The sequence below is a fragment of the Schistocerca nitens genome, chromosome 12 (assembly GCF_023898315.1).
Source record: "Schistocerca nitens isolate TAMUIC-IGC-003100 chromosome 12, iqSchNite1.1, whole genome shotgun sequence".
Classification (NCBI taxonomy): domain Eukaryota; kingdom Metazoa; phylum Arthropoda; class Insecta; order Orthoptera; family Acrididae; genus Schistocerca; species Schistocerca nitens.
In genome coordinates, this window is record NC_064625.1 from 14,033,404 (window position 1) to 14,057,662 (window position 24,259).

The 24,259-nt window shown below is 43.9% G+C and overlaps 1 protein-coding gene across 1 annotated transcript in view; it reads left to right on the forward strand.

The window, feature by feature from the left end:
- The window catches only part of LOC126215316 (AF4/FMR2 family member lilli-like), a 686,763-nt gene that overhangs the window by 655,900 nt on the left and 6,604 nt on the right, over window positions 1-24,259 (forward strand). The window contains exon 7 of the mRNA XM_049941996.1: window positions 15,477-15,799. Coding sequence (XP_049797953.1) covers window positions 15,477-15,799 — 323 coding nt within the window. The remainder of the gene's footprint in view (window positions 1-15,476; window positions 15,800-24,259) is intronic.

Here is a 24,259-nt window from a genome sequence, read left to right on the forward strand (position 1 = left end):
ACCAGTACTCACTTCCCTCTGAGGGGGAATGTAATGCATAACACAGGCAAGAAACAGCGAATGATTTTAATTGTTGCCTACATTGAATGTGACTATCTCAGGCATAGCAATAAGACCACAGACATCACCAGTGTCAAAATAGATTTAACATACGGGACGATGACATAGGAGTTCCCCTAATTCTTGTGAACAGTGTTAAACAGCGTTTTCCTCGCAGCAATTTAAGCTACGGTCTCCGCTTCCTGCCTAACCGCATCCTAGGAAAAAAAGGGCCAAATATTTGGGACAAGCAAGGAATAAAAATGTCATTGCTGGTCACAGAATCTGTTGAAAAAGCGAAGATGAAAAAAAAATATATTAGCTCGTAGTAGGATGCAAACCTACTTCTTTCATTCCCTAATTCGACATATTTTACCAGAAGGCCACGCGCAGCTCTCAACAATATTATCATTGATCTTAGGATATCCTGAAGGCTTTTACCTTCGATGTATCATTAAATGACACATAACGAAATATACCAAGAATGACGTTTTTGATATAAATCTTCAGTGCGGAATTGCCTAGTGTTTGGGGGAAGAGACCAAACAGCGAGGTTATCGGTCTCCTCGGATTAGGGAAGGACAGGGAAGGAAGTCGGCCGTGCTCTTTCAAAGGAACCATCCCGGCAGCTGCCTGGAGTGATTTAGGGAAATCACGGAAAACCTAAATCAGGATGGCTGGACGCGAGATTGAACCGTCGTCCTCCCGAATGCGAGACCACCACGAATTCCTCTTCATCTCAGAGTAGCATTTGTAACTTTTGTCCTCTATTATTTGCTGGATGTATTCCAATCTCCATTTTCCTCAACAGTTTGTAGCCTACAGCTGCCTCTAATAACAGGGAAGTCATCTCCTGATGCCTTAACAGACGTCCCTTCACCTTACCAGTGTTCTCCATATATTCATTTCCCTGCCGATTCTGGAGAAAATCTCATTCTTTACCTTATCCCTCCACCTAATTTTCAACATTCTTCTGTAGCACCACATCTTAAATGCTTTGATTCTCTGCTTTTCTGGTTTACCTACTGTCCACGATTCACTACCATACAGTGCTGTTCTCCAAACAATTTATTCCTGAAATTAAGGCCATGTCTGATACTAGTAGGAACGTCCTTTTTGCCTGTGCTAGTCTGCTTTTTGTGTACTCCTTGCTCCATCCATCCTGCCATATTTTGCTGCTTAGGTTACAGAATTCCTTAACTTCATCTGGTTTGTGATCACCAATCCGGAAGTTAAGTTTCTCACTCTTCTCATTTCTGTTACTTCCCACTACTTTCTTCTTTCTTCGATTTAGTCTCAGTCCATATTCTGTACTCATTAGACTGTTCATTTACCAGATCCAGTAATTCTTCTTCACTTTCACCGAGCGTAACAATGTCGTCAGCAAATCTTATCACTAATACTCTCTCACCTCGAATGTTATTTGAGTGATACGTCATCAGTTTGACAACAATTGTGCTCGAGATTCGAATGACAGTAGCTTCTCCTCTTTAGTAATGGGCTATGCAATTTTGTTAAGGCTCCTGTAGCTGCATGCTGCGGTACTATGGCACAGGGTTTTCGTTGTGTACCCCAACTGCAGACGTGTATGTATAAACAAAGAAAAATTAATGACATATCTTCATTTGTTTGGGTTATGATTAAAGTTTTGGGACTGGCTGTCGTAGATACCCGTCCCCTTTGAATGTGGTGGGGCCCGTGCAGACAGACCAGCAGCGCAGAGGTGTCGCCGCCACGCGGCCGCGGGCGCAGTTACCGGCTCGCAGAGGCCAGCAGTTTACGGCCCAACTGGGAGGGATTTGGCCAATCGCAGCCGAGTCCCCGGCCCGCCAGAGTAATCTGCTGTCGCGTCGGCCCCCAGTACGTTGTGTTGCCGCCCCCGCTTTACCGTAATGGATTTCCGGTGGCTTTTAATGAGAACGCCGAGATATCGCGCCCTGGGGACGCATCGTGCCGCCTTTCCCGACCAGCCGCCGAGGTTGCTCACGCCTATACGAGCTCCCTGCTACAATCTACAGCGTTAAACAAAGAGCAGGCCTTGCTAGCGCCGGACGCGCAAAATGCTCCGAGCCAGCTACAACGCTGGCCATTAAAACAGTAAAACACAGCGAAGGTGGAACGCGACAGACTTCGAACTGGCGCCGAGTGTATCACATGCTCAGATATGCTCTAACATTCAGCGTGCTGTCTGTTTGTTCTAAGTCGTGTCTCCCTACCACTTTCGCGCAACGACGCTCTGAGCGTGTTTTTTAGGGAATTGACTAGTTTGAACCTGGGACCTGCTGCTGGTAAGGAGACGCCAGACCACACATGACATGTAGAGTTCAGAAGAGTTCAGTGACACTAGCGATGATATAACCAAATACTTAATGATTTCAGCGTCAGCTCCACTGCACTCCCTGTAAAAGAATCTTAATACTAACTTAATTTAGTGAAAGGGGTTTAAGGATTTCCTATTTTTAGTTAGCTGGTAAAATAACGTCGAAAAAGCAGTTAAGTTTACCATTGGAAATTTTATTCTACTCACAAAACATTGTTTATAAATTGCACTATTGATAAAAGGAAATGTTTTAATACAGGATGATAAAAACCAACTGCGTTCAACAAAAATGTGAACGAATATTCCCTGAATGGGTTTCCAAGTTCTACAATGTATCGAAGGATGACCTATGCCATATCACATCTATAATCTAGGTTTAAATTAAGTTTCATAAAACAGAAAACGATCAAAAATGGTCTACAGTGACCCTCAATTATCTTTAATTACTTATTTAACTTGTCGTAATTTACAGTGGCTGATGTGGCTTCTCAATAATTATATAACAGAAAAATCATCGTGTTTCAGATTTTTAACTTTTAATAGCAAATGTGAATACCACGAAGTTTAATTGACGATCGACACTAGTATCAGGTAAAAAGGGGGTGTAACAAAAAAAATGGTTCAAATGGCTCTGAGCACTATGGGACTCAACATCTTAGGTCATAAGTCCCCTAGAACTTAGAACTACTTAAACCTAACTAACCTAAGGACATCACACACACCCATGCCCGGGGGTGTAACAGATGAGACTTCTGCAGTTCTGAGTGAAGCCTTATGCGCTCTTATGCGGCATCGCTTGCGTTCATTACCTTGTCGTTGGTCAGGCAGCGTCAGGGGGCGTCGGTAGGCACAGCTCCACGCACCTCGCCGACTCGGAAGCAACTCTCTCCTAACTTCTCCTTACTACAATTTACCGAAGTTGGTTTAAAAAAAACTATCTGTCTGTGTTTTCATCTGACCAATCAGGGTCTCAATGTTAACCTTAAGCTCCGCCTACAAAAATTCTGTCTATCCAATGAGAAACGTTATACTTTTCGTGGTGGGGCAATGTTTTTAAAGTTTGCAACGTAACAGAGACGCGAAAAAGTCTCACGCTAAAACTTTCAGCTGGTGTGGCCCTGTTAGTGTTATCGTAAGATCTATACTGTTCTTCTGGAGGGCTCTATCTTTTAACATGGGCTGGGGGGTGGTCTTGGCGGCCGGCCGGTGATGTGGGTGTCCGTCCCTTATCGTAGGGCCTTCTAGCTTAACACGGTTCTGCTCTCGGCTTCTGTTCTCGTTTCTCCCCTCGGAACTGCGTCTGTTTCACGGTGGGAAGGTATGACATGCATTTAGGCGTTCTTGTGTTAGTCTGTGGTATTCCATTTGCTCACTCGTTGATCGTATTACTTTGGTTAATTTGATGTCAGGATTTATTTGGAGCTATGTGACATACTGCCGGATTTGCTATCATGTCAGGGTTTTCATGTTGGATTTGCCTTACACCTTACAATGTAAACGATAAGCTACATTATGGAAACGAGGAAAGACCACAAAGTGGATTTCTCCATCAGACAGTTTGTCGTTTGCGTTAAGATCGTGTTGGGTCTCGTGTAAGGAAGAGAAACTTCTAACAGAATGCGAGTGGCAAGTGCCAAAAGAGATTACAGTTTATCATTCTGCGATACTGGTCATAATCCCGCAACTGTCATACGTATATGGAATCGAGAGATTGGGAATGACTCACTGTATCTGGATGGCTCCACACGAGTAGCGCCTGAGAGGACAGACATATTGATCATCTGGCCACCCAGGATCGTACAGCCACGTCGCGTGCCTCGAGACCAGTATCCACGAGGATAGTGCCGTGATGTCCAGACCATCAGGGACAGTCCCAGCTTCCCTTGATGCAGCAGCAGAGAGATGTGTGCCAACAGTGGAGCGTGCAACACTGGAGCCAGGAGTTGCAGAACGTCATCTTTCCAGACGAGTCTCTGTTCTGCGTAAGCATTAAAACAACTGGACCGGCGTGTGGAGGCTCAGAGGAGACCAAATGTGCCATACTGCATTTTTCACCATCTCTCACGTTCATCTCACAATGACATGGCGCTGGCTACACAGTCTCTCACTTGCGTAGCCAGTAATTTGGACAGCAAACGCTACATTTCTGATCTCTTAAAGCTGGTGGTTGTACCCCATCTTCCAGATCTCTGCCACGTCATCTTCCTACAGTGTGACGCAAGACCGCTTGCTGCCTGTTCAAATGTGGCTCTGAGCACTTTGGGACATAACATCTGAGGCCATCAGTCCCCTAGAACTTAGAACTACTTAAACCTAACTAACCTAAGGACATCACACACATCCATGCCCGAGGCAGAATTCGAACCTGCGACCGTAGCGGACGCGCGGTTCCGGACTGAGGCGCCTAGAACCGCTCGGCCACTGGGCCGGCTGCTGCCTATGCTGTCCCCACCAGTTTTGATAAGGAAGGAGTTTCACTTTTCCCTCGTTCTCCAGATCTCTCACTGCCTGAAAACATCTTGTCATCAGTTTATGAAACAGTGCCATGACGGCACTCATAAACCACTATAGTTCATAAACGTTGGCACTGAACTGAATAAATGCTGAATAACATTCCCCCGTCTGTCAACCACTCTCTGTTCGACTTGATGCTCAGATGGCCCATAAATCACCTATGTATGTAACCCTTCTTCCTATTACACTCTAAGACAAAAAAAAAGAGGCACCAGGAAGGATTTAGCCCAATGGGACAAAAAAAATGGTTCAAATGGCTCTGAGCATTATGGGACTTAACTTCTGAGGTTATCAGTCCCCTAGAACTTAGAACTACTTAAACCTAACGAACCTAAGGACATCACACACATCCATGCCCGAGGCAGGATTCGAACCTGCGACCGTAGCGGTCTCGCGGTTCCAGACTGTAGCGCCTAGAACCGCTCGACCACTCTGTCCGGCCCCAATGGGACAGATCTGATGAACACATACAGAACAGCAAATGATTACCATTTCAGAACAATTGGACGATTTATCCAACAGAAAGAGCTTGGCAAATTGAGCAATTCAATAACGTCTTGGTGCACCCGTGTCCGTTATGCAAGCAATTATTCAGCTCGATATTGTTTGATAGACGTCCCCCTGAGGGTTATCGTGCCAAATTCTAACCGACCTGGGCGTAAGATGGTCATATACCGAGCTGCCCATAGATCTCTCAATTGGGAGGGACCCTGCGACCTCGTTGGTCGAGATAGGGTCGGGAAAGCGGTAGAAACGCACGATGCGTGCGGGTGGGCATTATCTTGCTGAAATGTAGGGCCATCATGACTTGCCCTGAAGGGCAATGCAAAGTGAAATAACTGCTTGCGTAAGGACCGCAGGTGGACCACGCATTATTGACTTGCTCAATTTGTGAAGCGTCTTCTCTTGAATAAATGATCCAATTTTTTCTGAAATTATCATTTCTTTGTCTGTACACGCACATCACAGCAACAGATTTCTGTCCCATCCGGATAATTCCTACGTCGTGCACCGTTTTTTTTTCTTAAAGTGTACACTGCGTACAGACAATACGCAAAGTTTCGTTTGTACTGTGTGTCCTGATGTCGAAAGTTTAACGGCCAGCTTTATCTGATACAATGTATCTGGACACACATTAGTCGGCAGCTGAGGTTGTCAGTCAGTCATCATTTATTCCAGGGAAAAGCTGTACGGTCATCAACAGTAACTGTTCTTTCGAGAACAAGTTACTGTCTTCATATATATATATATATATATATATATAGGTAAAGGCTACCCAGCCATTGACCTTCGTCTGTGCGAATGCGCACAGGTTGCCCAAACTCTTACGGGAATTGCCAAAGCGTGCGCGAGTAATGAGTGGGTGGGCAAATGTCTATAAGGTACAATACATATGTAGAATTGTGGACAGTTGGGAATGTGAGTCTCACGGGAAGCGTGCAAGGGATAAGTCCCTGCAGTCGCGCTATTCATCTGTGTCCTCGGTGGCTCAGATGGATAGAGCGTCTGCCATGTAAGCAGGAGATCCCGGGTTCGAGTCCCGGTCGGGGCACACATTTTCAGCTGTCCACATCGAGGTATAACAACAACACCTGCCGGCAGCTGAGGTTGTCAGTTAGTCATCACTTACACATTAGTGGACCTTACGAGAGTGTGTCAACCCTTCGCCTTTATCACAGCATGAACTTCAAAGGAGATATTTTCAGTAAGGTTAATGCCGTGATATTAAGTGACCGAGTGGTTGACGGCTGAAGTTGCGTAACGCTATTTCCGGACGATGCTGGCAGCTGTAGGGAGGTTGCTTCGCTGATGCATCAGTGGAGGACCTTTAGTAGGTTTAACAAGAGTAGATCCAACGAATCAAGGGATCGCGTAGCAAACACAAGACTGTTATGGCGATGCCCAATAAACTCCAGTGGAAGACAAGAGACGTGTCTGGCGTCACCAAGAGGTACGTCGCTGAAATTCCTAGAAGAATCGGGCAGCGTATCACTTTCTCCCACACACGTCTCGCGAAAAAAATCAGTGCATTCAGCCTACTTACCATTCGCTATTAGAACAGGTGAAAGGGGGGGGAGGGGGGGGGGGGAGATCAGATACTGCTACCAGACGTTCCCTCTGCGTAAGTTCCCTCAACGTGTACTGATGTACATGTAGATGTAAAGCATTTTGACTATTAAGGGCCGGCCGTGGTGGCTGAGCGGTTCTAGGTGCTTCAGTCCCGAACCGCGCTACGGTCGCAGGTTCGAATCCTGCCTCGGGCATGGATGTCTGTGTTGTCCTTAGGTTAGTTAGGTGTAAGTAGTGCTACTTTCTAGGGGACTGATGACCTCCGATGTTAAGTCCCATAGTGCTCAGAGCCATTCGAACCGTTTTGAATCCAGAAAATATCGTTCTTGTAAAACACAACTAGCTCTTTATTCTCACGAGTAATGAGTGCTATCGTCAAGGGCCGTCAGTTTTATTTCATATTTGTTTAATTTCCAAAGAGGGGGTGAATTAATGAGCCAGAATCAAAATTCGTGTAAAACTGAAATTGGAAGGATTATTAAAACCAAGTGGATATGGGAAATACGAAACGGAGGAGGATTAAGAAGAGTAGGCATTTAACTGAAGTGAAGAATAGAAAAGATAAACCAGATTACTGAGTATTTTGGGTGTAGTAGGTATGCAGAGTTTAAGACACTGATCGTTCACAGCATGAAAACATCTGAAGAAAGAAACGCAAGCTGCTAACAATTTTAACGCCGTTGTTGAAGATTCAGTGGACGCCTGAACCTCTGCTGCTGAATATAGCATGAGGAAGAATGTTCTCGTCTCAGAATACCCGCGCGGATCAATAGAGGCGTCTAGCTTCTACACTGTGTGTACAAGGACATCGCATTAGATTCGTATCAAAATTAAAAATTGTTCCGTTTTGCACGTTTAATTCGGGGACGAAGAAGAAACATGTTAATCTCATATCGTGGTAAGAGCCGTTTCCATCGATTTTTATCTATCACGCACACCTCTTGCATTTATCACAGAGTATGAATTAGTCGGAGGGTCCCGCAAACAATGAAGCTAAAGATAGTCGCGTTGCGTGCACACGCACCAGCTGCAAACTCGGATCAGCGTTAACGTAGCCCTGTTACCGTTCTCTGTCAACAGAACACAGCCTTGCGACAATAGAAATCGAAGTCGCTGAGGACCGAATCACACGCAGTAACGCGGCCAAAGTGTATCGACGTAGACGTACCTATGAGGGGTGTATCATAATTAATAGCGAACACTGACACGGGTGAAAATAAATAACAAAAGCAGAAACCCAAAACAAGCAATTTGCAAAATAATTTGCTATGTGTGCTTACAAGCCGCCACTTAATTCAGTATGAAATATTGTAGAAACCTACGGCATAAATGCTTTATCAGAAGTGGCAATTATATATATATATATTCCGTACCTCAATCGGTAAAACCAGAACCATTGTAGGATAGCTTTGTTGTTTGCCCGTCCATCTGTGTGTCTGTCCGACTGTTAAAACCCCATTTTACCACATTTTCTCAGTAACGGGTAGACATATCAATTTGAAATGTATGTCGCATACTGCGGTCTATGGTCCCTTGGTTGTGTAAGGCATAGAAGCTTCTAAGTCACCGCAATCAAAAGCTACGGCAATTTAGGTCACATATTTTGATACTCGCAAACTGATCCACCAAAACCTAGATGATACTTCCCGTTGACCTGTAATCAGTATTTGGCAAGCAGCAAAACTCAGTGGTTAAAACCTAAACTGTACGTTAACCTAGAATGATGAGACGGCAAGAAGGAAGGTTTCACAGCACAAGAAAAGGAAGAAAAACGAAAATTGTTAATTTGTAATTATACCACACGAAAAAAAATTTCTTTGTCATCCAACATCAATCTTAAAATTAAAACGATCAGTATTTCTGCGTTTAGGTTGCCTGGGTCGCAACGGTAAAAGTCAAACATCGGGCAGGGAATAACTTTACTGCTCATATGGCGTGATTCTGAATTTATCAGCGAATGTTTGTTTCACATACAACTTAAGTTGCAATATCTACGCGCTTAATCGCTCCCGGATATCTGATAAATTCCGAAACGCGTAATATAAAGTCATTGATTGCCTGATTTTTGACTTTTACCATTTGAATACAGAACTACCTATTATTATGATAACGGTCGCCTGGCTCTTGCGTGACTTTGTGTCACATTTATATTACTGAAATTAAAACTTCTCGACAATCTTGGAATCCCTGCGACTGAAATCTTGCAAGTATCAATATCGATATCAGGCAAAAGTCTTCGAGATTTTCTATTCCCGGAATGGATGAACTGTCTGTATAACATAATCAAGTTTGTGCGGAGCCCTCATTACGAGAGTCCCAACCACACCTGGCCAGTTTTCGTGCTACGAGTATAATGAAACCTTAGTTCTTTATTAACTTTGACTTATCCTCGCGCATTTCTGCGTTACGCCATTTACAAAGGATCTAAAAAATACGAAGCAAACATCAGAAAGAGAGCAATGATTTGTATCTAATATGACAAGTGTACATCGACAAGAAGAAAATATAGTACAGTGTGAACATAGCAGAGCTGACACCGACCCAAAACATAATAAGTTCTGCTATGTCCGCACTGTATTCTGTTTGCTTTCCTCAGTGTATGCCTGCTCGACTTAAACAGTACATTGCTTTCTTCCTCACGTATGCTACATCTTTTCTAGATCCTCTGGCAATGGTGTACGACAGAAATGCGTAATGGTTTGTAAAAGTTAATATACGAATGTGGTCAAGACTGATGATCTATTGCCATGAAATATTGCCGCAGTTAGTACAAATGCATTTGATATTTGAACTTCGAGATCAAGTCCCCATTTAAATGGGGTGAAATTCCACCCACGGTCTACCTTAAAAAGACAATACAATACTGATAAAACCCGTTACATGTTAGAAATTACTGTTGATTCGTACCTGATGACGAAAGTCTACACAATGCCTTAAGCGAAATATTGGGACCACACCCTAACTACGAAAAACGCCGTTTCGCCATGCGTTGTGGCCGAGCGGTTCTAGGCGCTTCAGTCCGGAACCGCGCTGCTGCTACGGTCGCAGGTTCGAATCCTGCCTCGCGCATGGATGTGTGTGATATCCTTACGTTAGTTAGGTTTAAGTAGTTCTAAGTCTAGGGGACTGATGACCTCAGAAGTTAAGTCCCATAGTGCTCAGAGCCATTTAAACCATTTTGAACCTTTCACCATAACGTACTTCAGGGTTAGCAGTAAACATGATGGCAGGTAATAATCTCCAGGCGTTCACCAAACACAAATCCCCCATCGGACTGTCACAGAGTATGGAGCTGATTCATCACTCGTTTCAAATCACGCACTGTCCAGTCGCTTCGCTTAGCACGTCTACAAAAATGTGTGGCTCATGAGTAGCTGCTCGATAATTGTATCCCGTTCTCTTCAACTCCCCACGCAGCTGCACTGCTCCTAGCGCTTCGGAACTGTCCAGCGATTCCTTCCGCTGATTTCATGCGATCTTTACAACGAACCTCCACGGTACTGGTTGGTCGCTGTCCGTTGGTTCGTGAGGTCTCAGTAATCCTGGTTTAATTACGGTTGTTCTTTCCTGTCTGCGCTCCACAATCGCATCACCAAAAGTATACTTGCATAGTTACAGAAAGGTTGGAACGCCCTTGTTTGATTTGTTAATCGGGCGATATCCAGTGACTAGTCCACGTTCGAATGCACACAGCTGTCGTTGCTTCACTACTGACAACACACTACGCCCCGCTTCCTTTTGTACAGGCGGGACTACCTGTCCGCCAGTTCCGCATGGCGTGGGGATGACCCGATACTTCTGACTAGATACGCTCTTTCTATCCTGTTGACTGGTAGTTACACCACAGAGAACTAATCAAAACGTCCGTTCTACGTATACCGTACATCTACACTGACCGAGCCACTTTAGTGTTTGGCAGAGGGTAACTCTGGTTCCGGTATCACTTCCTCTGTAACCCAAAATCACCTATAAATTACTTCATGCTGTACTCTTCCTCCATGACATCCACTGCGCTGTAGACATCGTGCTCAGATTGACTCCAGGGAAGCATCTGACACTGTCCCGTAATGACGCTTAGTGAAAAGAGTACGAGCTTACCGAGAATCGGACCAGATTTGCGGCTGGATTCGAGACTTTCTTGCAGATAGAACCGAACATGTTGCTCTCAAAATCGACAGATGCAGAGGCAATTTCGACAGTAGCCCAGAGGAGTGTGACAGAACTAATAGTGTTTACAGTTTACATGTAAATCATTAGTTGAATGGTAGGAAAGCTTTTAAGGCTGTTCGAAGATGATGTGGTTGTGTATGAGAAGGTTGCAACGCTGGAAGACAGTATCAAATGGTTCAAATGGCTCTGAGCACTATGCGACTTAACTTCTGAGGTCATCAGTCGCCTAGAACTTAAAACTAATTAAACCTAACTAACCTAAGGACAGCACACACATCCATGCCCGAGACAGGATCCGAACCTGCGACCGTAGCGGTCGCTCGGCTCCAGACTGTAGCTCCGAGAACCGCACGGCCACTCCGGCCAGCGAACAGAATTGGGGACAAAAGAAATTTATGGCACAACCTTACTAGAAGAAGGGTCGATAGGACACATTCCGAGACATCAAGGGATCACCAATTTACTTCCAGAGGGAAGTGTGTGTGGAAGGGGGGGGGGGATGGAGAGGTGGGGGAGAGGGGGGAATAGTAGAGGGAGACCAAGACATGAATACAGTAAGCAGATTCAGAAGGATGTTGGTCGCAGTAGTTACTCGGAGATGAAGAGGTTTGCACGGGATAAATTACCATGAAAGCTGTATGAACACAGTCTTTGGACTGAAGACGACTAAAGCAACACGGAATGGAACAGAGACGATAAATAAAATTGTTCCTGGTGTTGGACTTTTCGTGCCTAGCAGTGTAGGTGTTTGAGAAGGGCAGCGAGGCAGCTCACCAGCTCTGACGCCGTCACTCGGAGCAGCTTTCCGCAGGGTGCCTCAGAGCCACCGTTCGGGGCGAGCGCGTGGCTCGAACCCAATGGTACGGCTACGGTATCGCCTCTGGCCGGTATTAGCGGCCTATCAGTGATTTACGGCTGCGGTGGCGAACCTAATCGATGTGTCACGTCACAGCGGCGCTGGGGGACAGATTACATTCGGCGCCGCCTGGCACCGCCGGATTCACTGCGCGTCAAAACAGACCGCTGGCCGATCCCATCCACTGGGCGTTGCGGCAAATGAGATTCGAGCAGGGGGCTATATGGGACAACACGAGCCAGCTCACTCTGCTGCATCAGCGGTATTTCTTCGATATTCATACTCGGCAAACCGTTGTCAAGTGCATGGCAGAGGGGACTTCACACAGAACCACATACTTGGATTCCTTTCCCGTTGCAATGCCATATGGGACGTGGGAAAGCTGATTGTTTTAATGAACCCTACAGTTAGTCCGTTCTTGTCTTTACACGGGTGTCCAAATACTTTTGACCGGACAGCGTGTATAGGATGGGCCTTATGTTGCGTTACAATTAGTGTTTCACCCCAATCTGGTAACAAGATATATACGTCTGATGCCCGTTATTTCAGACATGTTCGAAAGAACACACAACATTTTGTTCCTGTTTTGATGTATATCAATGGCGCAAGTTGAAAATTTGTGCCAAACCAGGATTCGAACCCGGGTCTACCAATAACTGATAGGCTGACACTATGCCATCTGGACATCACCACACCTGCACGACTACCCTACCACGCTTCGTATCAGACCCAAATTGTCAATTTATACCAAACTCTACTGATGTAGTGTCCCTGCTCATCAGCTTTATTATTCGTGGCGTCTCGCCATTCCCGTAAGAGTTCCAGCTTGACGTGCATCTTCACTGAAGGGATCATTGGCCATCATTGCTGGAATTATACGTGTGGTGTCTGTTCTTTCAGACATGTCCGAAAGAACAAACACCATCTTGATCCTGTAGCCACTGTGAACCACGGCACAGAGGTCATGTCCGAAAGAAGAGACACTACAAATATAGTTACAGCAATGATCTCTTCAGAGCAGATGCACATAAGCTCTGACTCTTACGGGAATTGGCAAGGTGCCACAAATAGTGAAGCTAATGAGCAGGGTCACTACACCAGCAGTGAGTAGTACAAGTTGACAATTTGGATCTCACGGGATGTGTGCTAGGGTAGTCCGCGTGGTTGTGGTGATCACTGTGTCCAGATGGTTCAGTGGTCAGGGCATCTGCCGCAAATGTTCAACTTGCCCCATTTATGTAAATCAGTGGTCACTGCCAGTTAATGTCGTTAATTCCTTTCTGTCTTGATCAAATATATAGTTCGTGTTATCAGCAGCTCAAAAAAAATGTTCAAATGTGTGTGGAATCTTATGGGACTTAACTGCTAAGGTCATCAGTCCCTAAGCTTACACACTACTTAACCTAAATTATCCTAAGGACAAACACAGACATCCACGCCCGAGGGAGGACTCGAACCTCCGCCGCGACCAGCCGCACAGTCCATGACAGCAGCGCCTTAGACCGCTCGGCTAATCCTGCGCGGCTATCAGCAGCTCATTACATAAACATGACGTTCTTTAAAAGTTGTAGTTGTCTACGAAAAAATGCTAGAAGTATCTTGAAGTTACGCAATTACAAGACCAGATATCCAAAGTGGATTCAGCAAGTATTTTTTCGGTCCCTAAACCACCTGTCGTGCGAACACCGTGAAGATAAGATTAGACTAGAAGCGTCTCGCGCAGTGATATATAAACTCGTAGATCTTGCTACACTCGAGCCACGAGGGAAACAAGTGGAAGTACATGTTACAATTTTAAACCGTGCTACGCATGTTATTGTTACCAGTTACAAGTGTGTGCTACATAGAACTCTACTGAGCCAGCCATTAATTATTCTCATGGCTTGCCATCCATCTGAACACCTAGGAATTTGGACTGTCCAGACTCACTAATCATATGCCCATCCTATGTAATCAAAATGGCAGTTTCAGTTGAACTGTGTGTTAGAAATTGTATAAAACGAGTCTCGCCGTTATTTAACAACAACTTATTTCCTGCAAGCCATGCACAATGTACTGAACTGCACTATTTAATACAGTGCCTATGCTTCACTCAACATCCTTCACTACCAGGCTAGTCTCATCAGCAGTCAGAAATAGTTTAGGATCATATGCTACATTAGCATGTAGGGAAACAGTATGGTCCCAGCACTGACCCCTGAGGGATCCTCCACTTAACTGTGTCTTAATCGGACTCCACATCTCAGCTGTTCTTATTACTGTGAAGAATGACCGTTTGCTGTCTGTTCTAAAGAATCAGATGAACCAATTGGCACGTACTCCTCTTAATCCATAATGGTTCAACTTCTGCAGTAATATCTCGTGATCAAGACAAACACCTTAGTTAAACCGAAGTCTTCAGTTTGAACACTGCTTTGATGCACATCTCCTCGCTAGTCTCTTAGTTTCTACATAATAACTGCAACCTTCGCCCACTTGATGCGGATTACAGGACTTAAGCCTCGTTCTACCTCTACAGTTTTTATCCCTTGTCCTCCATACTTCCGTTCATAAGCAACCTGACTATTTCTTGATGCTCAGGATATGTCGTATCAGTCTGTGCACAATATTTCTTTCTTTCTCCAGTTCGACTCAGTGACTCCTCACATCTAACAATCTTTTTTCAGTAGCATCACATTTCGAAAGCCACTATTCTCTACTTGTCTGAACTGTTTATTGTCTGTGTTTCACTTCCAGACAATCTGCACTCCATACAAATGCCCGCAGGAAATACTTACTTGCATTTAAATTTATAGTCGATGTTACAAAATTTCTACTTTTCAGGAATGCTTCTTTTGCTACTGCCAGTTTGCATTGTATACCATTACTTTGGCCTTCATCAATCAGTTTGCTGCCCAGATAGCAGAAATCACACAGTTTATTTATAATCTCACTTCTGAATATAATTTCATCATCACTGCTTGATTTAATTCGACCGGATTCTATTACCAGCATTTTACTTTAGCTGGTGTTCGACTAATAATCCGATTCCTTTGCCAACATTGATTTTTAGTGATGAAAATCTTCTCTGGCAATCGTCGAATAATGATTATTTATATACATTCTGCGGAAAATACCCATACCAACAAACTGGTCAATGTACAGGATGAAGCAGAACCACGCCAACAAACTTTCAGGGGTGGTAGTATGGACTAAAAAAAGTCCAGGAACCGTGGGCTGTAAAATACATACCTTAAGAGCTGTAAACACTTCTTCAGTAGAGGAGATGTTTGACAGTAGCGAAAATGAACAAGTACTCGATGGTCTTAAGGTATGCACTTTAGATCCCACCCCTCGAAAGTTCGTTGGTTCAGTTTCGGTTCACCCTCTATTTTTTGGAGTATGTTAGTGAAGGTATTGAAAATGATACGTGAGCTGAGACTGTTAGCACTGTAGCTTTAGAGACTGCAATCGGCCACTTCACGAAGGCCGCCCGCTGACCGGCCGTTCCCCGTTTCCGGCCCGCAGGTTCCCGGAGACCCAGCCTGGCGTCCATCCACTCTAGCGCGTCCTCGTCGCGCTCGATGAGCTTCAGCATGCGGAAGTTCGAGCGCGAGAACCAGCAGCGCGAGGAGCGGCGGCTGCAGCTGCTGGCCCAGCAGCAGGAGCAGCAGCAGCTGCAGCAGCAGCAGCTGCTGGAGATCCAGCAGCAGAAGCAGCAGCAGCAGCAGCTGCAGCTGCGCCAGGAGCCGCAGCAGGCGGCGCAGCCCCACCAGCAGGCGCCGTCGCCCAGCCCGCGCACGCCCATGAGCACCGACGAGCTGCTGCCCGCCGTCTCCGAGGTCAGGGATGTGAGTAATTGGGCGGTGGGGACTAGGGACTAGAAGTAGGGACCGGGGGGAGGGCACACCACCACTTACTCACGTGATCGTACTCAGCTGTGGAGATCCTCTTCCACTGGGTTCCTTTCCCTGCTTTCTGCTGTCAATTGCCCTCTGTGCAGACCTGCAGCAAGTCCTAGTGGATTCTCTCTCTCCCCAACCTCTCTCTGGTTTGCCTACTCGCCTTCTTCCACAGAGAGTAAAATCTGGGGATTTCAGAGACCGTCAGCTTCCATCCGACTGAGCAACGAGCCCTACCCGTACGAAGCGTTCGGTTTTCTTTGGACCTACAGTAATTGGTCACATCCTTCTCACAATTACGCCACATGCTCCATTCCTTAGTGATCTCACCTTGCCCTCATACAATGAAGGCTTTCACGACCGGATGGTACTGTTGTTGATAATTCTTCCGGGTTATATGGCCGTGGTCCATGGAATTCTTCTATTCCTAACGTTTCGTCCAATACTACGTTGGACATCTTCAGAGGTATGGCAGGTCCTGCTGAGTCCTGCCGACTGACGAGTCGGGCGTCGGAGAGCGGCATAAATACCGAGGAAAGTGGGCGTGGTCTAGCTTGCACCAAGTAGCAGAGAGAAAACTAGTCATAGATAAAATGTAACTATCGATAATAGTCCGTCATAAATAAAAATCACTTACCGATTCTGTAACGCCACTGTCCATATCTCGCTTAATTTGCCCCCCTTCTTGCAGCGGTGTACCGTAGGTCTCTAGAAGAGCGTAGCGTTCCAAAGGATTGGAAAAGGGCACAGGTCATCCCCGTTTTCAAGAAGGAACGTCGAACAGATGTGCAGAACTATAGACCTATATCTCTAACGTCGATCAGTTGTAGAATTTTGGAGCACGTATTATGTTAGAGTATAATGACTTTTCTGGAGAATAGAAACCTACTCTGTAGGAATCAGCATGAGTTTCGAAAAAGACGATCGTGTGAAACCCAGCCCGCGCTATTCCTCCACGAGACTCAGAGGGCCATAGACACGGGTTCCAAGGTAGATGCCGTGTTTCTTGACTTCCGCAAGGCGTTCGATACAGTTCCCCACAGTCGTTTAATGAACAAAGTAAGAGCATATGGACTATCAGACCAATTGTGTGATTGGATTGAAGAGTTCCTAGATAACAGAACGCAGCATGTCATTTTCAATGGAGAGAAGTGTTCCGAAGTAAGAGTGATTTCAGGTGCGCTGCAGGGGAGTGTCATAGGACCGTTGCTATTCACAATATACATAAATGACCTTGTGGATGACATCGGAAGTTCACTGAGGCTTTTTGCGGATGATGCTGTATTATATCGAGAGGTTGTAACAATGGAAAATTGTACTGAAATTCAGGAGGATCTGCAGCGAATTGACGCATTGTGCTGGGGATGCCAATTGAATCTCAGTGTAGACAAGTGTAATGTGCTGCGAATACATAGAAAGATAGATCCCTTATCATTTAGCTACAAAATAGCAGGTCAGCAACTGGAAGCAGTTAATTCCATACATTATCTGGGAGTAGGCATTAGGAGTGATTTAAAATGGAATGATCATATAAAGTTGATCGTCGGTAAAGCAGATAGATGCCAGACTGAGATTCATTGGAAGAATCCTAAGGAAATGCAATCCGAAAACAAAGGAAGTAGGGTACAGTACGCTTGTTCGCCCACTGCTTGAATACTGCTCAGCGGTGTGGGATCCGTACCAGATAGGGTTGATAGAAGAGATAGAGAAGATCCAACGGAGAGCAGCGCGCTTCGTTACGGGATCATTTAGTAATCGCGAAAGCGTTACGGAAATGATAGATAAACTCCAGTGGAAGACTCTGCAGGAGAGACGCTCAGTTGCTCGGTACGGGCTTTTGTTAAAGTTTCGAGAACGTACCTTCACCGAAGAGTCCAGCAGTATATTGCTCCCTCTTACATATATCTCGCGAAGAGACCATGAGGATAAAATCAGAGAGATTAGAGCCCACACAGAAGCATACAGACAATCCTTCTTTCCACGAACAATACGAGACTGGAATAGAAGGGAGAACCGATAGAGGTACTCAGGGTACCCTCCGCCACACACCGTCAGGTGGCTTGCGGAGTATGGATGTAGATGTAGAATTTCAAGGCCTCTTCTTTTCTATTAAAATTATCTTCATGTTTATAAATTTCAATAGCCTCCCTATACAGTCGTGGATAATAGTTCGTGGTAGCACTGAAAACTGTAGTTTTAGAAAACTTTACTACATGGTCACCCGACTGAAGTGCATGTTCCGCAACGGCCGATTTATCTATTTTTCCCAGTCGGCAAAGACTTTTATGCTCCTTTACCCTCGTATTCTCACTTCTTTTCCTCAGATCTGGACAAAGGGGTCACATCGCTTGCAAACGTGAGATGTGCTCCTATCATCTTCTCGAGAGCCAGGTTCAGCAACAACAGTGACATAGCATCTCCTCGTGTCAACGATATGTTTATGCTATAGCTCTCCACGAGTTGGTTTCGCAGCTTCCCTTTGCCTTTTGAACTAGTAAATCAAACTCGATCTGGGCTTATAAGCTTCTTTGGTATTCCAAACTACACCAGATAATTCATCGTGCTCTCCTGCTGAATGCGGTTGTATGCCTTCTTGAACTCTAGGAAGAGCACATGAAGTTCTTTGCCATATTCCCACATCATCTCAGTGAACTATGCCAGTACACATACGTTGTCCACCGTCAACAGCCATTTCTGGAATCACCCCATTTTGGTCAATCACTTCTTGTGCGTAACAGCTGGATTCTATTCAGTAAATAGTTGAACAACATCTTACAGCAGACATATAGTGGGTGACTCCTACATAACTGGTGCAATCTATTTTGTCACCTTTCTTGTCTATAGGACAGATGATCACAGTCTTCCAGTCTCCTGGGGTCTCGTCTACAATCCAGATCCTTTTTCATTAACTGGTGGATTCACTTGCGGAGTTCCACACCCGCTCCCCCCCACCCCCTCCCCCTGCACATCCTGAATGACTTCTGCCTCGACTCCATCTTCTCCTCTCCTGGACTTCTGTTATTCGTCCACTTCATTATCTGGGTCCTTATTTTCTCCAGTGTAAGTAGTGGATAACAAAGCCAAAAAATGTCAGGTTCATGGGATCCAAACAGATCTTTAGGTTCATTACTGTTGAGTAGCTCCATGGAGTCCTGTTTCCATCTCTCAGCAACGCTCAACTCATTGGTGAGTACGGTCCTATTACTGTCCTTGACGAACTTTTGACGACTCTGTTATCCCCCTTAAAGAAATTAACTCTGTATTACATCTTTCGAGCCTCTTTCCCGAAAAATCTTGTTGAGCCGCCTCTACATTTCCTTTGACGTACATCACCTTTGGTCTCGTCAAAGTTCCTTGGGTAGTTCTCCAAACATGTTCGAAATATGCTTTGCCTTGTGCAAAATCTGTGCCTCATAGACAGGTCTCTTTCACTTCTCTTCGCTCATACCTTAATGCGTTCATCCCCAAGAAATTCTTCTTGCCCCTGATCTTCTCCTCATGACTCCATCTGCCTTCTCATTTAAGAATCCTTGACTTCTTTCCATACTACTTCTAGCTCCTTTTCTGCATCCTCTTCGTCCAGAATTTCAAAACCGTTGCTGAGATGGAGTTCAAATTCGTCTTTTTTTTTGTTATGTCTTTGAGCCTATCGACATGGTAGTGTACCATTTTCTTAAAATTATTCCTAACTCTCAGTTTGGGCTCAGTTGTACTTGGAGCTAGTTTTTTTACTAGGAAGTGGTCATTCCCATACTCTGCAAGCTGTTCTATCTTTAGATTCATCAAGAAGTTATTTGTTTTGACACCAATTACAACGTGATCTATCTGGCTCTTGTACCATCTGGTAACACCTATGTTTCTTTGCGTATATCCTTCTACCAGAAATTCGTGCCACTGATGAACGTCACACTTTCGATATTACAAATGTGATGAATCTCATGTCTTTGCCTTTGCTGGGTTCATGTAAACTGTATCTTACAGTTGTTGACATGAATATGTCTCCTCTTTTGACGGCCAGAGTGGCCGAGCAGTTCTGGGCGCTTCGGTCTGGAACCGCGCGACCACTACGTTCGCAGGTTCGAATCCTGCCTCGGGCATGGATGTGTGTGATGTTCTTAGATTAGTTAGGTTTAAGTAGTTCTGAGTTCTAGGGGACTGATGACCTCAGATGTTAAGTCCCATAGTGCTCAGAGCAATTTGAACCTTTTTTTTCTCCTCTTTCCATTTTAACATTCATATCATCAAGTAGGACTCTACAGTTGCTATTCAGAATAACATCCCTCATTATCTTGAGTTCCGCTTAGAATAAGTCTTTCGCTAGGGGTGTGCATTCTTCTGTGGGCACACGACAGTTTATAACAAATTTTACACCTCTTCATGTCTGTTATAAACATTGCTATTCTACGGGTCACTGACGAAAACCTAAAGCCATTAGGAACTAGAGCTTTACTTCCACAAAATCCCATACCTAATTTGTGTCCTGAATCACAGCTTCCATAAAAGACTGTATCTTTTTCGACCTCTACGGTACTACTATAAACCCAAAAAAACTTCTCATAAAGTTGCTAAATCCATCCTATATCTTTCCAACTCCTTCACTAGACTGAGACATTTGTTTTATATAAACTACGAATATTCCATGTTCCAAATCATATACCCTCATCTCCCACTTTTGATCCATTTTGTATAATGGAATTCCGAATAGTCTGTTTATTGTTACCAAATTTTCTGTGATATGGTGGTAACCTGTCAGCAACCCCCAGTCTGGAGGACCAGGATGTTTTATTTTGTGGCTACCATCACCAAGATGAATTGGTTTCTCTACAACTACAAGGTTCTTCTTTCCTACCCTAAGTTTGTTTCATGTGTGAAGATTTGTCTCCATTAAGAATGAGATGCTGTGTTCTGTTTGTTAGGAAGTCTTCGTTCCAATCACACTGCTGGTTTGATAATCCTATACCTATATTTTGTTCATTAGGGAGCAGTGCAAAATTATATCGAGTGCCTTGTGGTAGTCAAGGAACATGGCATCAACCTGGACACAAGTAGATACTGCTTTCTGTGTCTTGTGGACAAACAGAATGAGATTTGGGTTTAACATGATCATTATTTGTGGACTCCACATTGATTCTCACAGAGAAACTAACAGTGGAAACTCATAATAATAATAATAATAATAATAATAATAGTGTTCTGCCAGTCGTAAAAGGCGACGAAAAGAACAAACCACTAATAGGGCTAACCCCCCTTTAGTGTGATTAGTTGGTTCAGGACAGAACTAAAGAAGCCTCGGACAAGCGCCGTCATGGTCGGGGACGACGCTTGAACCCTATGCCCGCCCACAATGGTAACGACACTGCTAGCCAACTGGAAAATGATTTAAATCCAAATAGAGGTGTTTTGCAGGATATGCTTTCTGCAACCACCCTAGAAGGAAAACAAAGACAGAGGATGAGATGGTCAGATGAAGTTAATCGACACCTCATGTTCTGTTATTACCAAGCAACAAACCTAGGAACCAACACAACTGGATACAGATCACAAGTATACACAACATTTATTACCAGATACCCAGAATTAAAATTTTTAACAGAACAACGACTAGCTGATCAGATCCGTGTAATAATCAAAAATAACAGGATACCCCAGTCAGAATTAGAAAACATCAAACAACAAGTACAACAAATACTGGAACAAAATAATGTGCAATCAGAAGAAGAAGAAAATACAGTAATGGACTCAAACATCCCAGAGCAAACAAACAAAGAACAACACGCACCAATTAAACAATCAGAGGAAAACGAAATCTTAAGACAGCCACCAGAACAAGCACAAATAGAACACGAAGTGACACACATGTTAGATATAGAAGAAAAATTTCAGCTGACATATATAGAATACAAAGACACAAATACAGACATAAGACCATTCTTGCATAGACCACCAAATAACCCACAAGTCGAAACCACAATAAAAACTATCAACACAATCATACACAACAAAATAAATGAAAACACAACTAGGGAAGAGTTACAACTACTGGTTTATATAGGAGCACTCACTACACTTAATATACACACTAGACAGAGATCAGAACCAACCAACACACAGAAGAAACCCACAAAACCAGCATGGCAACACAGGCTACAGATCAGAATAGAAAAACTGAGGAAAGACATCGGACAGCTAACACAATTTATAAGAAATGAAATCTCGGAAAAAAAACGAAAAAGGTTAGGTAAAATCTCACAACAAGAAGCGACAGAGCAATTAGACAAAAGAAGCAGAAATTACAAGCATTAGCCAAACGACTCAGAAGATACAAAAAAAGTGAAAATAGAAGGAAACAAAACCAAACATTCAACACAAACCAAAAGAAATTTTACCAGACAATAGATAACACACACATTAAAATAAACAATCCACCAAACATAACAGACATGGAACACTTCTGGAGCAACATATGGTCTAACCCGGTACAACATAACAGGCCATGGGTGTAGACTACATTCTGTTAGACATAATGACACCCTCGGAACTGCCAGCCACGACAAAACTCTGACATTTGGTGAACAAGATGTATGAGACAGATGTGAAATTACTGAACTATCAATTTGACAAGTAATGGCTGCAAAATGCTTCCATACATGATTTACGAGAGAATGGAAAAACTGATAGAAAATGTTTGGGGAAAATGTTTGGATTCCAAAGAAATGCAGGAACATGCGAAGTAATACAGACACTACACCTTATCTTAGAAGATAGGGTAAGGAAAGGCAAACCTACATTTATAGCATTTGTAGACAGATAAAGTTTTTGACAATGTCGACTGGAATACTTTCTTTCAAATTCTGAAGGTGGCAGGGGTAAAATACAGGGAGTGAAAGGCTATTAACAATTTGTACAGAAACCAGATGGCAGTTATAGGAGTAGAGGAGCATGAAAGGGAAGCAGTGGTTGAGAAGGAAGTGAGACAGGTTTGTAGCCTATCCCTGATGTTACTCAATCTGTATATTGAGCAAGGAGTGAAGGAAATAAAAGAAAAAATTAGAACAGGAATTTAAGTCCATGGAGAAGAAACAAAAAATTTGAGGGTTGCCGATGACATTGTAATTCTGTCAGAGACAGCAAATGACTTGGAAGAGCAGTTGAATGGAATGCAAAGTGTCTTGAAAGGAAGATATAAGATGAACATCAACAAAAGCCAAACAAGGATAATGGAATGGAGTAAAATTAAATCAGGTGATGCTGAGGGAATTTGATCAGGAAATGAGACACTTAAAGTAGTAAAGGAGTTTTGCTTTTTGGGGGCCAAAATAAATGATGATGTTCGAAGTAGAGAGAATGTAAAATGTAGACTGGCAATGGCAAGAAAGCCGGCCGAAGTGGCCGTGCGGTTAAAGGCGCTGCAGTCTGGAACCGCAAGACCGCTACAGTCGCAGGTTCGAATCCTGCCTCGGGCATGGATGTTTGTGATGTCCTTAGGTTAGTTAGGTTTAACTAGTTCTAAGTTCTAGGGGACTAATGACTTCAGCAGTTGAGTCCCATAGTGCTCAGAGCCATTTGAACCATTTTTTGAATGGCAAGAAAATATTTCTGAAGGAGAGAAATTTGTTAACATCGAGTATATGTTTAAGTTTCTGGAAGTCTCTTCTGAAAGTATTTGTATGGAAGTGAAATGTGGATGATAAACAGTTTAACCAAGAAGAGAATAGAAGCTTTTTAAATGAGGTGCTACAGAAGAATGGTGAAGATTAGATGGGTAGATGATGTAACTAATGAGGATGTACTGAACAGAATTGGGGAGAAAAAAAATTGTAACACAACCTGACTATAAGAAGGCATCAGTTGGTAGGACACATTCTGAGACATCAAGGGATCACATTACAAGGCTGGCACAGGATGGAATGGCACGGAGAGCTGCATCAAACCAGTCTTCAGACTGAATACTACTACTACTACTACTACTACTACTACTACATATTCTTCTTGACGTCTGAGGGTATTTCACCTGTCTCATACACCATGCTCGGCAAATGGAAGATTTTTTTCATGGCTGGCTCCCCCAAGACTATTAGTAGTTCTGACAGAAAGTCGCCTACTCCCAGGGCCTTGTTTCGACTTACGCCTTACAGTGCTCTCTCGAATTATTCTTTCAGAATCATATTTCCCATACCATCTTTGTCTCTGTCCTCCTCCATTTCTGTAATATTGCCTTCAAGTTCATCTCCCTTGTATAGACCATCTATCTGCTCCATTCATGTTTTAGCTTTCCCTTCTTTGATTAGGAATGGTTTTTCATCTGAGCTCTTGATATTCATAAAACTGGTTCTCTATTCTCCAGAGGTCTGCTGTCAGCAGTATCTATATTTTGCTTATTGAAATATGCTTCTAAATCCTTGCATTTGT